General features: G+C 32.5%; 2 protein-coding genes across 2 annotated transcripts; both read left to right on the top strand.

The window, feature by feature from the left end:
• Positions 1-5,053: 5,053 nt before the first annotated feature.
• LOC110101506 lies at positions 5,054-8,863 on the top strand. Its single transcript, XM_028696805.1, has 4 exons — positions 5,054-5,119; positions 5,602-7,164; positions 7,252-7,402; positions 8,194-8,863. The coding sequence occupies exons 1-4, from the start codon at positions 5,054-5,056 to the stop codon at positions 8,826-8,828; spliced, it is 2,415 nt and encodes an 804-aa protein (XP_028552638.1). The 3' UTR covers positions 8,829-8,863.
• Positions 8,864-12,587: 3,724 nt separating this feature from the next.
• On the top strand, positions 12,588-16,186 carry LOC110101510 (WUSCHEL-related homeobox 8). Its single transcript, XM_020829428.2, has 3 exons — positions 12,588-12,952; positions 14,686-15,156; positions 15,825-16,186. The coding sequence occupies exons 1-3, from the start codon at positions 12,727-12,729 to the stop codon at positions 15,905-15,907; spliced, it is 780 nt and encodes a 259-aa protein (XP_020685087.1). The 5' UTR covers positions 12,588-12,726; the 3' UTR covers positions 15,908-16,186.
• The last annotated feature ends 1,018 nt before the right edge of the window (positions 16,187-17,204 follow it).

The raw sequence follows: 17,204 nt of genomic DNA, 5'->3' as shown, positions 1-17,204 counted from the left end.
TTACAATCTTCATTAGTTGCTCCAAACTCATTGATATTATAAATGCTTTTAAAATTTGCTATCTCTCTACCAACATGTCCATTTAAACCTCTTACAATAAAAATTATTTCTTCAAGAGGTATATTTTGAATTAATTGTTCTAAATTATTCCAAAATTTTAATTTTAAACACATATCCAAGCATACCTGAAGAGTACAAGCACTTATAATATTAATAATCTTAGCATCAATAATAATCTTTAAAATTATATTCTTATCTGCAATTCTATCATTTTTTATAATATTATCATTAAAACTATTATCTATAATCACACATACACCATTTATAATACGACTTCTACTAAAATATCAAATTTTAAATCCTAAACCATCAATCTCCGTAGCCTTCTCTCCAACTCATTTAGTTTCCTAAATACATAAAATATTTATCTTCCTATGAATCATAATATTAATCAATTTTATTAATTTGAATGTAAGAGAACCTACATTCTAAGATCCTATATGAATTCTAGTATCATAAACTAGCTTCTTTGCCCACATCCGTCCATGATATGGGAACCCTTGCCTATTTAACACTGCAGTCGATCGCTGATGTAACCCCCCTTGCACCCTTCTCGTTATATTTAGGACATACAGCATGTCGCTTCCAAAGAACGTCCTAGTATTAACACAATGCATTAAATAATTCATGTCATAAATATTGACAAGTCTTATGCTGGTTATCAACTACCTAATGCAATTAGAGCCCTTTGAACCCATTTTAAGTTCAAATATTACACGAATTTCAAATCTTATTCAATCATATTTATAATTTTTTTTTGCAAGTTCAAGTCGAAACCTAGCTTAAATAAAACCTTACTAATTATTGAAACTAACATTTTAAACATATATATAACATCATTATAATCATAAATTTAATAAAAATTAGCATAATTTATTAAATATTATTTAAATTGTTGGATAAAATTTACGTAAAAAAAAGTTTAAATCTTCCAATCCATCTATATATATATATATCATCCTCTTTATCGGGCATGAATCTCGAGGCAAACTCAACGTCTTAAAAATTCAAACCCGACGACACCAAATTCAACTCAATCCAAGCCAAAATGGGTCCAAATCGAACTTGAAGCGTTGTTGGAAAGTTCAAACCACAAATTGGATGACCAAATGACTTTTAAACGTGACATGCTTATGGTCAAATCGAGCGGCTCGATGAGACTAATCCAACGAACCTAAGATTGTCAAATTCTAAAATCATGAATCTTTCAAATGACCAGTAAACAATCCACTAGCAAGGGGATCAATATCGACCGTCCATTCAGACCACTCCCAATATATCCTTGATCTTCCTTCAATTTATTGGCTATGTCACTCTCAAAAAACTATAAATAGACCCCTCTTTCCATGAGAGGAAAGAGGGAGGGAGGATGTGGGGCCAAGCAAGGAAGAGAAGAAAATGAGAGAAATTAGAGTTCTCTTGCCACTCGACTCCTCGACCGCAGCTGAACTTTCACCGTTCGTCTACTAAAACCGGACTTATGCCCGGCTACCAACTGAAGCCAGATTTACACCGAAGGATAGAAGAAAAAGGAAGAGAGAGAAACTTGAGTTCTCTTTCCCCCAAACTCCTCCTCGACCACCGTCGCCTAACTGTCGCTAGACCATCGTCGGACTTCTGCCCGACAACCGACTAATGCCAAATTTCTACCAGGCCAACAACTATCATCAAACTACTGCCCATCCGCAACTAAAGATGAATTTATACATGACCATTGAATGACAACAGTCTTTTTTGCCTCCGTCGCCCATCGACTACGATCCTTCCAACCATCATCACCTGAGTACGATTTTTCTGACCTCCTTTGCCATACAACAGTCTTTTTTACTACTGTTGCCCGCCGATTATGATCTTTTTTATCTCCATCATCCAAATTTTAACATCTTACATCCAAATTTAACAATAACAATAAATAAATGAATAAAAGTTCATACATAAAAATAACTGCAAAATATTATAATCTCAACTCATTGCCAATCTATGCATAGCCACATATAATCTTAACTCAAAATTATTCAATATTTAAAATAAAATTCATATTACCTTAATTAGTAGTAAAAAGACACTGACATGCATAATGCATAGCTCCTTCACAAAAGATGCTCATAAGCATTTACTAGTTCTAAGCATTATCTTCCAAATTCCACACTTTTTCTATATATTTTCCATTGGGACGTTTCATCAATAGGTCAGAGCAAAAGTCAAAGGCATGATTAAAATATTAAAATTATGTCTCTCATGTGAGCTATGGAAAACTCTTTAAAGGATGGATATTCACAAAGCTTTAGTTATTTTAAAAATTGAGGTGGCTCAAATGCTTGAGAGTATGATCAAGAAGCCTAGAAACCTAAACAACTTCACACGTGCACCAACATTCTATTCACATGTGCTTAGCATCATGTTTATGAACTCTTGCCCACGTGTACCAAGTCACATGTGCCTTGTTTGTTTTCCTCACCCGCCTTCGAAACCACACTTGTCACACCCAACTCGTGTTACATAAGCTCAACTGCTCGGATTTTAGATGCATTATGTACTCTTTTTCGCGCTCAACGCTTGTCCTTGTGCACAACAAGTTGATTTAAGTCCTTGAGCTATTGACACACACATAATATCACCTAATCGACCAATCAATGCATATTTGTTATGACGTTACATGAACTTTTAGACTAAACTGATTTTAAATCAAAGTTAATGAGTCATATATGACTCGAATTGAGAACAACAAGAGTAAGGCTATAATCGGCCGGTGCTCACTTAACTCAAGATCAAATCATTAGATGCCCATATGTTCGAATTGGAGTATGATTGCACCACAAATTTTGTATGAAATTAGGTGGGCCCAAATTTCATAAAAATTGAGCCAAATGTAGGCCCCAATTGGCAAATGACCAATCCTCTCATAAGCTGTAACTCTTTTACTTATTGTTACAAGAAACAATTAAATTTGTATTTAAATTATTAATAGAAAGAAAGGGGGAAAACACAGAGATGGAATATAATAGTCAAAATAGCACGCGAAAATGCCGCCAACAAAAAACAAACAAGCTTTCCAACCTTAGCCGTAATATATGATAACTCTTTTCCAGTATATTTATCTTCACAAAATTAATATTTAATTGGAGACTTTAAAATTTTAAAAATTAATAATAATAACTTTATTTTTTTTTTCTTTCCTCCGAATCAATAATATACCACTTAGGCTATAGGCAAATAAAATGGAATATTAAAAAAAAAAATCTTATAAAAATGCTTATTTATATTCATTGTCAATTATTTTATGTTGAGATTATGACTTCATTTGGGATAGTTTTCTTGTTATTTTATGAAACAATTTCTTAGTACAAAAAATTTAAATTCTCATACATAAAAATAGTGAACTTTTATATTTGGAATAAGCCATGTGAATTTTTTTCCTACTGTAGGCTGGTTAAGAAGGTTTTCTAGATAAGTAATTTTGTTCCCTCTAACTATGTGTTTTGGGAAGTTCCACTACGATATCGTGTTTGGTGATTTTGACTAAAATTACAAAAAATATCATTCCAAACAAGTTTTATAAATAGACTTACATTCTTCATATGAAAATGATCTAAAATTGAAGACTGTTTAATGATTTGTAAAGCTTCAAAGCTCTACACAATGATTGATGCTGACAATTACCACCAGGAACTATAGAAATTTGGCCAACATTATTTGATCATCATAGCTACTTTCTCCACAGTAGTTTTACAATCATCTTTATAAAAGTTGTAGCTATCCCAAACAAATTTTTAAATTTTTATTTGTGATTTCACAACAAACAAAATGCAAAACAAATAAATATATCTTCCAACAAGTTTATTAATAATATAACCTTAATGATTATTTTAAATATAATAAACAGCTTTACCTCAGACAAAATAGTCAAATTTTATTTAACTTTAATTTTTTTAATATATTTGTGTTACCATAATTTAAATTGTGAAAGTTATTGATTGGGTATTTTATGAGGAATCATTAGCTCATACACTTTGTTTATTTTTTTTAAATTGTTTCTTCTGTGCTAAAAACAAAATCATCGTTGTTAACTGGAAAAATCAGATATTTATGAAGCCGGTCAACAAATTAATTATATTTATATTATTTTTAAAAATAAATGAAGATATTTATTTTATATTATTTTCTAATAAATTAGCTCCCAAGCTGATGAGTTGAATCAAAACAAACTTCGAATTGGCCGAGTAAAAGTAGCTTCCATAAAAGTAATCAAGCAATATATAAGTAGAAAGTATAGTGAAATCTTCTTCGAAGGGCTAGACAGTTCATGACGCAGCAGCCTTTCTATATTCTAACATTTCTCCCCTCTCTCAATTGAATCCTTTTCAAAGACTGATGACATGAGGATCTCATAATTGTGGTAAGACTCAAATTTTAGGAGATTATAGATGAGTATTAAGTTAAGATCATGCGAAGTTTTTGTCTGGAAGATACATGGTATTGTGATTTGGATAGTATTCTTTATGATTACTGAAACAAGTTGAGATTTTTCGCTCGCTAGTATCTGTTTGAATCTTTCTCATTATCCATATTACTTGTTTTCGTTTATAAGATTCTGTTAAAACCTTTGGTAATCCTGTTATACCTTAGTTCTCTGATCGCATGCAATTTTTTTGTTTTTTTGTTTTACTCATTCATCTATTTCTTGATTTGAGTAACGGATTGCGCAGCCACACTGTTGTTTTCTCTGCTTATCAATGGCTATTATGTAGCTGCAAGTAAAGGTTTCAATACTTCTTGGCGGGAAGTAATTCTCAATCTACTTGAAATCACCAAGAGAAAAACCGAATAAGTACAAACACACAAAAATATCAAGAATTTTGTAAGATTCACCAATTGATGCTAATTCCTGATTTTGCAGCTGCAGTTTCCATTATGATGTTGATGATGATGGCGAAGTGTTTATAAATTATAAGAGAAATTCAGAGTCTGGTGCATTCTGACATCAGCCAACAAGATGAATGGCTTGGACTTGCCTCTGGAAACAGCCAGTAGAAATCAAATCATTAATGAGAACTTTGAGGTTAGTAGAACTTCCTTATTCTAAGTTGAAGCTTGTTTTGTTCTTCAGACTTGACCTTGGCAGATCAGTTTTTCATGTTTATAACTTCAGAAATTTTGTTCTTTCAATTGCATAAAATTTAAACTGATATTCTATTGATGTAAGCCGAGCATGATTGCTATGTCTAGGACTACATTCTGTTAATCCTGAGGAATTTTTATTTTCTAGTTTATGGTTAGATTGCATGGTTTTGATTATTGCATATTGATATTTCTATCTGCAAACAACTTACCTCATATCATTTCAATTTCATTGTACTTTGCAGCCTCATTTTATGGTTTTTATCTATAAATTTGTTTCTGATTTTAAAATGGTATGTTCTTCAGTGCCATTTTTGTTTTAGGTGTAGTAACAAAAACAAAACAAAGTAGTTTTTACTGTATCCTGAAAGATAGAAAGCTTTTGAATGTGCTCTTTCTATTTGATGTAACTGTTGTTTTCAGGTAAAACAATCCAGCTTAAAAAATAATTCTCATGAAGATGGAAGTTCTGTAAAGATGTTGATGAATGAGATGTATAATAGAGAAAAATCTAAATGTGGCGGACAAAATGTTGTTGCTCGATTAATGAACATGGATACTTTGCTGCCAAAAACAGGACCAGCAATGGAAGCCATGGAATGTTTAGATGAAAATTTATGGAAACACAGTCCAACAATGTCACATTGTGAGAGTACTAAAGTCAATCTGAGATCACTTCTTTTGACCACAGCGAAATCGCCATTGAATTATAAGCAGCAGTTTTCCATTCCTCCAACCAAAAGCTCTAGTTCTGCAAAACCACACCGCAGAGAACATTCACAAGAAGAGCAACTACAGAAATTTAAAAAAGAATTTGAAGCATGGCAAGAATCCAAATTATGGGAGTTTTCAAGCAGCCTTGAACAATACAGTAGTGAAGAACTTAAAAATGAACAAATTCTTGCACTGGAAAACCTCAAAAAAGAGAAGATGGCAGCATATACGAACATTTGCTTGATGCCCAAAATAGAAGATGATATGGCTATAAGCAGAGAAAAAGCAGCTAATAGTTCTGAACCTGCATCCACTGCCAAGTTTCAGGAGAAAAGGTGTACACCTTGTTCTCCCACAAGGATTGTGATTCTCAAACCTGGTTCAGATATGAAGGATGAAATGGAAGTACCGTGGCATGGCTCACTCGCGGTAGCTAAAAAAGGTGGTAGCATGGAAGATTTTCTTGAGGAGGTGAAGGAAAGGCTCAGATTGGAAATGGAGGGCAAGGGAAAAAATGGTTCTATCAGGAGGTTGGGAGTAGGTCATACTTCCCTTCATGAAAGTTCAACAGATGCAAAACAGCAGGCTCGGGAAGCAGCAAAGCATGGGGCAATGTTGCGAAGATCACAATCTCTGATAACTTATAGGAGTGCATTCCATTTTGACGAACAGGAGTCCTCTAAGTCCATCAAGAGAGAGACTAGAAAATTCATATATGATAGACTGAAAAATGTCTTAAAAGATAATACTGAAATGAAGGAACCTATGCTTGAGGATGAAAACATTGGGAAGTCACTCTCAGCAAAAGAAACGGCTATATCAAGATCAGTTTCTGGTTTCTCCAAGGAGGAAAAAGATGCTAGTTTTTGGGAGGAAAAGAAGGCTGTGAATGAATCAATACCTAAGCATTTAAGACATGAACAGATTAAAATGGTACCATTGAGTGATGAAGCTATGTCGCTTTCAAACTTTGATGGATCATTTTTTGCTTCTGGCACTGGATCTGCAGAAGATGGCCGAGTAGCACCTGAGGCTCAGAATTTTCAGAAGCATGAGGCATCTAAAAATGATTCAGCAGCTGTCAAAAAAAGAAAAAAATATGCCTTCAGCATCAAAAGCACAGTTTCAAATCTGAAACGGAATTTGGGTCTGAGGGGCAATTTTTTTGGGAAGAAGGCCTCTTCAATGGGGGAATCAACTGTAGACACAGTTCATCATGTGAAGTCGAATGAGACTGCTCCCTTAGCTATCATAAATTTTGGTATTGTGCAGGTATCATAAGATAATTTCATTCTAATTCTATAGAAGATTTTCTTTGTCTTGGAAATGATTTCTTATATGCATTTGCTTCAAACATAGGACAACTCGACTGAAGTACCACCAAGCCCTGCCTCATTTTCCTGCAGTCCGATTAATGAGCATCATAGTCCTGTATCCCCATTTGAAGATCCTTTTGGTGATGGTCATTCATCAGCACAAGTCTCAGGCGAGTTGAGCATGTCCTTATTAGGTGAGAACTACTGGTTTACTGCAGTTATGGCTATTATATGTATCAGCTTCATGGCTTTTCATTCAATTATTTGTTAACTTTCTTAAATGCACGACTGTATCTCATACTAGATAAGTGACTGATATTCTCAAGCCAGGTGCAAAACTTTAGCAATGCCATCTGTTAGAATCAGGAGGAAGATCTTGAGAGCTCATCTTGAGCTCTTCTTGCAAGAGAGAGAGAGGGAGAGGGAGGAGAGGGAATACACAAAGATTTGGAGGAAATAAAACTAAGCTTATTCAGATTTTTCCCCAAATCAATACAACATACAATGCCTCTATTTATAGAGATTAACAAGGGTGTGATAGCATGCATGAACGACATAACCTAAAACTAAATCAATACATAACACCATCCATATGAAACCAAGGTCAAATATTGCAAATTTCATTATGAGTTTCATATGAAATTTTGTTTATTTTTCTTTCTTTTGAGCATAATAACTCATCTTTTTTTTATTTAAGTTTGACATATTAAATATTTCCTCATGCTGTTGTACCATGATTCATTTGTATTTTCTTTTTGCTTGAAGCATGAGAGATATTTTACAAACAACTCTATGATATCCAAGAACGTCATAGAATTAAAGGATTTATCTAAATAAATGGGTAATATCAAGATGAATTAATTTCAATTTGTTTATCTTGCGACATTTTTCTGAACGCTTGTTTTCAAAAAGTTATCTCATTTTTTTCACTTATCTTCTAATGAGGAAAGTTATGGCTTTTTTTTCTACCTATTGCTACTACCAGAGTTTGGAAGCAGTTCAGTACATGTTGAGAGAGAAAGATGTGGAATGGCAACTCAAACTCGACTTTATGAAAGTAATGAAACAATACTAACTGAAGGCTGTGGAGAAGCTTATGTAAGAGATATCCTTGTTGTTTCAGGGTTTTACAGGTCCTGTTGGCCTTTATATCAAGCAATTTCAAGGATGGATGGACAAGTAAAACCAATCTCTTCTTGTGTTTTTGATGAAGTAGAGGAGAAGTGCAGAAAACTCAAGACTGTGGATGATGATAGCTCAACAATGAGGCTTGGGGATATCGATATCGATCGTAAGATGTTGTTTGATTTAGTGAATGAGGCATTATCGAGTGTGCTAGATTCTTCTATGACCCAATTAATGTCGAAAAGATTGTCTCACTATCTCTCAAAACTACCTCATGGAAGAAAATTGCTTGATGACTTATTGATTCAGATTCAGATACATTCAAATCCTAAGGTTGAACAACCCCAATCTATAGATGACATAGTGGTCTGGGATCTGAAGTTGATGCCTTTGTTAACTGCTGCTCATGAAGATATAAGTTCTCTGGGTAGGGAAATAGAATGGGTGATCATGAGAGAGTTGATGGATGATTTATTGTCAGAATGGTTGGTTTAATTCATTATGTTATCATTAGTAGTATTTTTGCAACATTTTCTTCTACCCCTGCTCATTCATTTGGTTACAGACTGATTTGACGTAGTAAGAGTGCATTCTTTGTGTGCATAACTGTAACTATTTACCTCATTATGTCTGGTTATTAATGTGTTATCTTACAAGATAGTATGATGAATTGCAATATTATGTGCTTCAAGAAACAGCATAAGAAAAGGATCAAAACGATCTCTTGATTCTTTATAAAAGATCAAAATAGTCCACAACGTACTGTATTAAATGATCATTTTTGTCTCTCAAATTTTTAAAAATGAATCAAAGCACTCCATGATGAGATTATTTTAAAGGAGTTGAGGAACTAAAATGATATTTTAATATAATTTGGGACTATTTTGATTTTTCAGTAAGTGTCAAGAGACCATTTTGACCCTTTTTCTCAATATTTTCTTATGGAGTTGGTTTATGAGTCTTTTTTTAATTGCTCTGGACAAATTTAGAGGTGCATTGAATGAACAATTCCCTTGACTCAATAAGTCAATCATTATAGGTCAAATGCAAATTCATGATTCACTTATCCGTTGCAATGCAAACCCTAGAAGACATAACAATTACTGACCGTCTTGTCTTGTTGAAGGTTGTCTATCTGTGCGTGATGCTCTTTTTTCTCAACTTTATTGTACTCTCATAAAACATAAAAATTTGTCTCTTTACTGTATTAAATCATCTTTAATCTCTCTTAGACAACTTAATTTTTGTTTAACTAAAAATTTTTAAATAGTTAAAAATATTATATATATATATACTATATTTATTTATTTATTTATTTATTTATTTATTTATTTTTGCCCATTTTTTTAGAAAATATGTGATAATTTTATGTCATAAAATAGAAACTAAATGAATTATTTATAAATCTTAATCTTCTTCATATGGAGTTGGTTTTTTTATTGTTAAATAAATAAGTTGAGAAATAATATTCAATTTGCTAGATTTTTTTCTTAAGGGAGCTGTTGTCATTGTCTTCAAGGAAAAGGGGCTATGTGAGTTCACATTAACAAAAATATGTAGCTTTATTTTTATTATTATTATTGTACCCTACCTGCCTTATGAACTGTTCCTTGACTATTAAAAAATAATAAATTAAAAACCCATTGAATGCAAATCTCATATACATATAGAGAGAGAGAGAGATTTGTATTCGCTTTGATCTATTTGTTGGGAGCTCAAGCTAACAAGAAAGAGATCTTGTATTCGAATCTTATATATATGATGTACGTGTGAGTTTGCATTTAATTCATGTCAAAACAATAGGAAAAAATCGAAAACTACATACAAAACAATGTATTATTTTTTGAGAAAACATACTTAAAATTCTTTCAACCAAAATATATAACCTTGTCATTTAATCATTCGAGTCAAAATCATTGTTGAGGAGTTCAATGACTTTTGGATCGTAAGTTCTCATCAACCATTAATCTTCCTATCATACTCTCTCTTTCTATAAATCTCAGTGCGTGTATCTTCGGTGTGTGGTGAAAATTAGTAACAATGATATCTCCTTACTCATCCATCATCTTTGAATATTAGAAATATTTTTTATTTGTCTTTTAGTGTTAATAAGCAAATCTAATCATGATTTAAATTAAACTTAGCAATCAATCGAGCGCAAATCTTATACCAATTGCATATGCATTTGTCTCACATAGTAATTAAATAAACAACACCAATTAGGCAAATAGATGCATAGATTTCACCCATCCAACAACCAAATTCCAACCAAATCTAATGTCCATAAGATTTTGATGACAATATTTATTCATAAAGCTTGACCAAAGGGAAGGAAATATGGACCCATATATGCACATGCTCTCCACTTCTTTCCTTGCCTCTCTTTATCCATCTCACTTGAATGTGACATCCACATGCTCATAAAGAAAGTTTGCTTCCATTATATCATTGCTCTAAAAAATAATTATATATCAACATGCCTAATATTAGGGCCTATCATTATAATTCATTTAATATATTTTTTCAATTAGAATTTTAAATATTTTTTATTAGTTGAAAGAAATATGATAGATGTATATTTAAAATATTTCATTAATTTCTTGATATTGAAAGTGAAACCTCATACATCAATACATAAAAAGTCTGTATGAGAGAGTTTTCTCACTGTTTCGTTTTGCATACGGCAACCTAATTTTTTCTGGCTATTCCTTTGTTGTTTCTTTTTCATTATTTTTCAAATATTTTATGATGAAAAACTATTTTTACAATCAAAATAACTAAGTTTTTTTTTTTTTTTTTTTTTTTTTGCTACAATAACTTTACAATCAATTTTATAAAATATGACAACAATCTAAAACAGAAAGCTTCCTTTCTTTAATGGTTCACCAAGCAAAAGTTTGAAGGAGATGTGATGGGAAGCTTTTAATTACTATTGAGTGTGTGGTCATAGCTAGTAAAGGAATCTTCTTCCTTAATCTTTTGCAATGTGCACAAATAATTGAGGAGTGGTGCATTGGTTTCAAATGTGGTGGTTGATCGAAAAATATAGCTAATTCTTTAGGGCATTAGCTAAAACCCTAATTGGGCTTTTTATTTTATTTAAATGAAATAAATTACACGAACAATGGAATAATTTTATTACATTATTTTTTTATTTTAAAAAATAATGGAATAAGTTTACACGCAAGAAGATAAGTTAATAGTAAGAGGGATAAAATAGATCAGGATTACCTAAGCTGCATATGATTAAGCAGACACAAACACTCTTACTGCTTCTTAAAGCAATTTTTTAGTTCAAAAATTTAATTTTTGTACTAGAAAATTGTTTTAAAAAACAGCAAGAAAAATTGTCTTAGATGAAGCCTAAGAGGTAAACGAACATCATTTTTTTAAATTAATGTAGAAATAAATCTTGACACATAATTTTTGTTGAAAATATCAAATATTGATAAAAGAAAAAAATCAACAGAAAATGTTCTATTTCAAAATATTAAAAATAACTCACTTCATAAATTTAAAAGAAGTATATAGAAATCATTATTATACATAATTTAATCCAATTAAACAATTTTAATGAAATAATTGAACTTTTAAAACCAATTAAACCTGCTCAGATAAACAAAACCAAAATTAAAAATCAATAAATTATTTAAATTTGTCTTAATAATCTTAATCAATTCATAATATGATCAATAAACATTATACAACCATTATTGATCGACTAAAACTATTGGTCAATTAATTATTTATTAAAATTTGAATTTAATAAAATAATATTTTTTTCTTAATTAAGTCTTTTTAATGAGCAATAATATATAAAATAAAAAACATATATATATTTTTAATGATGTAAAAAATAATAAACAATTCGAAGGCATTAATATTTCATAATTAATTATTTATATTTTTAGTAATTTACATGCAAATAATTAAAATGACATAAAAATATAATTTTAATTATGTAAAATGTATATATTTATCCCAATATTATTATGAATTTGAAAGAAAAAAAATTATGGTATTGTAAATAATCCGAACTATTTATATCAATTATACATTTTTTAATTTAAAAAAAAATATAATATAATATGTGAGAATTAACCGAAATTAATCGATATGGTTCAATTCGGGCCGACAAATCATTCTGAGCCGAACCGCCGTTAGAAAGCTTTGAAAACGAATCATCAGCAGTCTACCAGAAGAGAGAGAATCTCTCTCCTTCCTTATATTCTCTCACTCCCCTTCCCCCCTCTCTCTCTCTCTCTCTATCTCTCTCTCTCTCCATTGATCTTCTCACTTTCCTCGGACTACCAGAGAACTCGATTGTTTGTGTTTCCTCGGGAAGACGAGTATGAAGAAATGAGGTGAATTGGGGAAGAGAGGGGGAGGAGGAATGGAGTGGGTGAAGGTCGCCGCTTCTTTGAATGACGGAGAAGAGAGGAGAAGAGAGGAGGAAGAGGAGAGAGGAGAAGAAATGGGGGAAGGAGTGTTATACGTCAAGGTGATGACAGACGAGCAAATGGAGATTCTCCGCCGTCAGATCGCAGTGTACGCCACAATCTGTGAGCAGCTCGTCGAGATGCATAAGGCCGTCTCGGCTCAGCAGGATTCACTAGCAGGTTCTTCTTCTTCTTCTCCTTTCATTGCTTCTAATTGATTTGATTCTGGGGTTTTAGATCGAACTGTGTTTGGTGGAATGCACACACCGGAAGGAGATTTATGGCTTTCGGATCTGAAAAAGAGGGATTTGGGGGGGGGGATAAATTGGGATGCGTTTTTCTAATTTGAGAGGATTTGATGATTAGGTTTTCGTTGAATTTACCTGCTCTAATTACTCGGTGGAGCTAACTGTTTTTTATTTCTGATTCACTCTTTTTTAACATTAATTTTTTTGGTTATTGCATTCCATAAAATTACTCCCATTTTAACTAGCACAATCGATTAGGTCTTTCTGTTCACTGGTTCTTCTATTTTTACCTTCAGATTTTTTTTTCCTTTTTTTTTTGGTCCAAACCCTTTCGTATGTTAGATTTTTGTTATCAATTATAGGCCTGCAGCTTATGTAAAAAAAGAGAGAAGATTGTGCTAACTCTGTATAGCTTCTCTTTTCAGAAGAAAGCGCAAGTTTCTTATTCTGTATTTGTGCTCCTAATTTCTTTTTAATAAGAAAAAAAACACTTTGATTGCTCTAAATTGTTGTAAGTCTCGACAATTAAAGTGCCTGCAAATCAAAATTTGATATAATTATATTCTTAATTCTTATTCTAAATAAGCCCGATGGAGATACAGCTGCTACTGAATCCGTTTTGACAAATGACTTAAACCTAGCAATCAAGGCCATTCAATCTTGATCAAATGGTTGGATGATTAGCACTCACATTAGTTGGGTATGGTCAATCGGTGTGCAACTCAGGCAAATTGTCTGAATTGCCCCCAACCATGGCATGTATTTATGCTTGGAAGGCTTGCTCCGCACAACTAATTGACAGACCAAACTAACCCTAAAAAGCCTTTGACTGGTCGGCTTTGTTGACCAAATGTTTCTGCGGTTGGTCAATCAATCTTTGGTCAACAAGGTGGTTAGCCATGATCACACAGCTTGTACTCTAGTGCGGCAATGTCCTTTGTACTGGCCATGCAGTCAGATTGCTTGACTAGTCATGCAAGTTCTTGGACAGCGATGCAAAGATGATCAATAATGTTAGACAAGTGAAATTATTACATGCGGTCCGGAGGTAAATCAGAACGTATTACGTCATCATTTTGTTATGTACCGCTGTATACCGGGTGACGTGGCGCATCCTGATTCGCCTTTGGACCATCCAATGACCGTACGTAGTAATTTCTCGTTAGGCAAAAGAGTAATTCTAAATTTATAGTATATGAATGTTAATTTAGGAGTAAATACTATGAACAAAAAAAATAAATACAAAAAAAAAAAGTCATGCATAAAAAAATAACATGAAAATTTACACGGTTTCACTTGTCTATGTCTTGTTCACAAGAGCGAAGAACAGATCTAATCAACTAACCGTTGCCTGAAGGGAATGTTTGTGTTCGTGTATGAGATATATAATCTCTCTCTGGATGGATTATTACGTGTGGAGTACGGGCACAAGCACCGTTTGATTTTGTCTCTGTGAATAGTAAAGGCGCACTTGTACTATTCACACTGCACTTTTAATGTTCACATAGACAAAATCGAACAATGCTGTGTCCGGATTCCGCACGTAATAATCTCTCCTCTCGAGAGAGAGCGAGATTATTGTCCCCTTTGTCTGCTATGATCTTCTTTTACTTCCTACAAAATGATGAAATGAGGCTACTGTTAATAATTTTGCTTTTTGATTAGGAATGAGATTTGGGAGCATGTATTGTGATCCCATGCTGACATCAAGCAGTCATAAAATTGCTTCAAGACAAAGATGGACACCAACACCCATGCAGCTCCAAATTCTTGAGAACATATTTGATCAGGGAAATGGAACGCCAACCAAACAGAAGATAAAGGAAGTAACTCTTGAGCTGACAAAACATGGTCAAATTTCTGAAACAAATGTTTACAACTGGTTCCAGAATAGAAGGGCGAGATCAAAACGCAAGCAGAGTTCTACAGCACCATCCAATACTGAATCTGAAGCTGAGATAGAAATCGAATCCCGAAATGATAAGAAAGCCAAGGCAGAAACAATCATATCCGAGGAGATGACTAATCCTTCATTCCATTATAAAGAAATGAACTCTGAAGTGCATTCATTGAACCCAGGGACCAACAGATTGCGAGACTACTCATCATTCTTCGAAGCTTCTCTTTCAAACCCAAGTATGAATCTTCCTTATCGACTCTTTTTTAAACTTTTTATGAAGAAAAGGTATTTCTGATTCTGGTTTTAGGGTGCTTTGGTTTGTTGCAAGCAGTTTGCAGTGCAAAGTTGCCATACATTAGGGGACTGTTGCATTGGATGTTTTCAAAATCCATTTATTTTGAAAATATAGCGTAGATGCAATACATGTATTTTAAAAGTTTATTTTGTGTTTGATATTATATATATTTCAAATTCTCTCTCTCTCTCTCTCTCTCTCTCTCTCTCTCTCCCCTTTGTGTTAGTTAATTTAACGTGTAAAACATTAACTTCATATAAAAATTGGAGAAATGTTTGGATTTACTGCGCTTTTACTATTTTTTTGCTGCACTTTTGCAAATACTCAACAAAATGACAGAAAATATGTAATTATGAATGCACTTTTGCTAATTATTTGCTGCGCTTTTACCAAAGGGCAGAAAAAGCGCAACAAATCTTCAATTAGTACTTCCATAATTGTATATTTGCTGAGCATTTGCAAAAGGCCAGCAAAAGGCCGGTAAAAGCACAACAAATCTAGACGAATCTTACTGTCCAGTCTCCGCACACAATAACTTCTCGTGTTACCCGTCAATGAAATTATTTTTCATTCATTTATTAAATTATGCAATGACATGAACGTGTGCAGGAACTGATAACTTGGCGGGGAAGATGTATTATACAGGAATTGAACACATGATGGAAAAGATGGACGACTCCTGGGAACTTTAGAGACATTTTTGCCATCAGACTGACCACAGATATAACAACAGAAGGAACCAGAAAAAAAGATTGTTCTGCGATAAAACACAGGGCTTTCATCAAAATCTTGCAATTTTAATGGTGCTTTTATGATCTTAAGAACTTCTAATTGTTTGTTCCCCAAGCTTAAAAGTATTTCTTGGTGTGATCAAGATTTTCGTAGACATTAGAAGGCTGGCTTTCAAACTGTTGCTATTCTATTTTTTATAAATAGAATTATTTGAGTAAGTTGCCATGGTTATTTTGAAATTACAGCTCATTTGATTGCTTGTGGATGAAAAATCTATTCTAAAAAGAGATGATCTTACCTTCACTCATTTCTTATGTGAAACTAAAATCTTCATCTTTTTGGAGGTTTTAAGGTTGTTAAGAGTTTAGGGCTTGAATCAGCTGGCAAGCTATTCAGGCGTTGCCTTTGTTTGCTTTGTGAACTTTAGACATTCCACTATCAAATTTAACTCTGATTATTAAGAACATTGTATTAACTTTTTTTTCCTTTGTAATTAAAGATATTCTTAATAATCATTAACTAATATTAGTGATCCCAATGAGCTTCACTTTCCCAAATTTTTCATATAAGAAATATTATATTTATTTTTAAGTTAATTCTATAATGCTGTAACAAAAAACACATATATACTATTGCTCGCAATGAGATCAAACTATGCTGTACTTCCACTTAAATACTGCGTCTTCCATACAGAAATGTCATAGAAAAACTTTGCATCTAAACTATTTCACATATTTAGGCTTCGTTTGGGACGGCTTTTTCATTACTTTTTAAAACAGAGTTATAGTACAAATTTTTTAATTTTTTTACTAAAACTCCATTTTCAAAAGCAATAAAAAAACCGTCCCAAACGAAGCCTTAATAGAAGAACAATAATCACTTTTAAAAAAATTCAATTTCTCCCATATTGAATCATCAGTTATGGTGATTCCAAATGTTTTAATACTTGTTTATCATATTTGGCTTCGATTGCTTTTATCTCAACGTTTATAAAATATTCAACAAAATTTTCCTCAAAAAATAAAGCATTTAATTAAATTTTAAATATATAAATATAATGTCAGAATGAATTTCAATTAACTTTAAATAGTTTCAATGATTTGAGTTAAAATTTGATGATTTAGCTTAGTTTCAACTATTTAGAATATTTCAATAATTTTCGGCTGAAAGTACGTAGTGAAAGTCAACCTGAAGAATAAATCCAATTTAAATCTCTCAATCCCATTAGATCCAATATAACAAACGAAAATTTTCAAC

Source organism: Dendrobium catenatum, unplaced genomic scaffold (assembly GCF_001605985.2).
Source record: "Dendrobium catenatum unplaced genomic scaffold, ASM160598v2 fragScaff_scaffold_847, whole genome shotgun sequence".
Classification (NCBI taxonomy): Eukaryota; Viridiplantae; Streptophyta; class Magnoliopsida; order Asparagales; family Orchidaceae; genus Dendrobium; species Dendrobium catenatum.
Note: the sequence above shows the minus strand (reverse complement) of the source record. Positions and strands in the feature narration are given on the sequence as shown.

Excerpts from the sequence above, each read along its gene's own strand:
- LOC110101506 (XM_028696805.1), top strand. The coding sequence starts at position 5,054 with ATGAATGGCTTGGACTTGCCTCTGGAAACAGCCAGTAGAAATCAAATC. Across the intron at positions 7,165-7,251 it reads TAAATTTTGGTATTGTGCAG|GACAACTCGACTGAAGTACC; the intron begins GTATCATAAGAT and ends CTTCAAACATAG. Across the intron at positions 7,403-8,193 it reads GTTGAGCATGTCCTTATTAG|AGTTTGGAAGCAGTTCAGTA; the intron begins GTGAGAACTACT and ends TGCTACTACCAG.
- LOC110101510 (XM_020829428.2), top strand. The coding sequence starts at position 12,727 with ATGGAGTGGGTGAAGGTCGCCGCTTCTTTGAATGACGGAGAAGAGAGG. Across the intron at positions 12,953-14,685 it reads TCAGCAGGATTCACTAGCAG|GAATGAGATTTGGGAGCATG; the intron begins GTTCTTCTTCTT and ends CTTTTTGATTAG. Across the intron at positions 15,157-15,824 it reads AGCTTCTCTTTCAAACCCAA|GAACTGATAACTTGGCGGGG; the intron begins GTATGAATCTTC and ends GAACGTGTGCAG.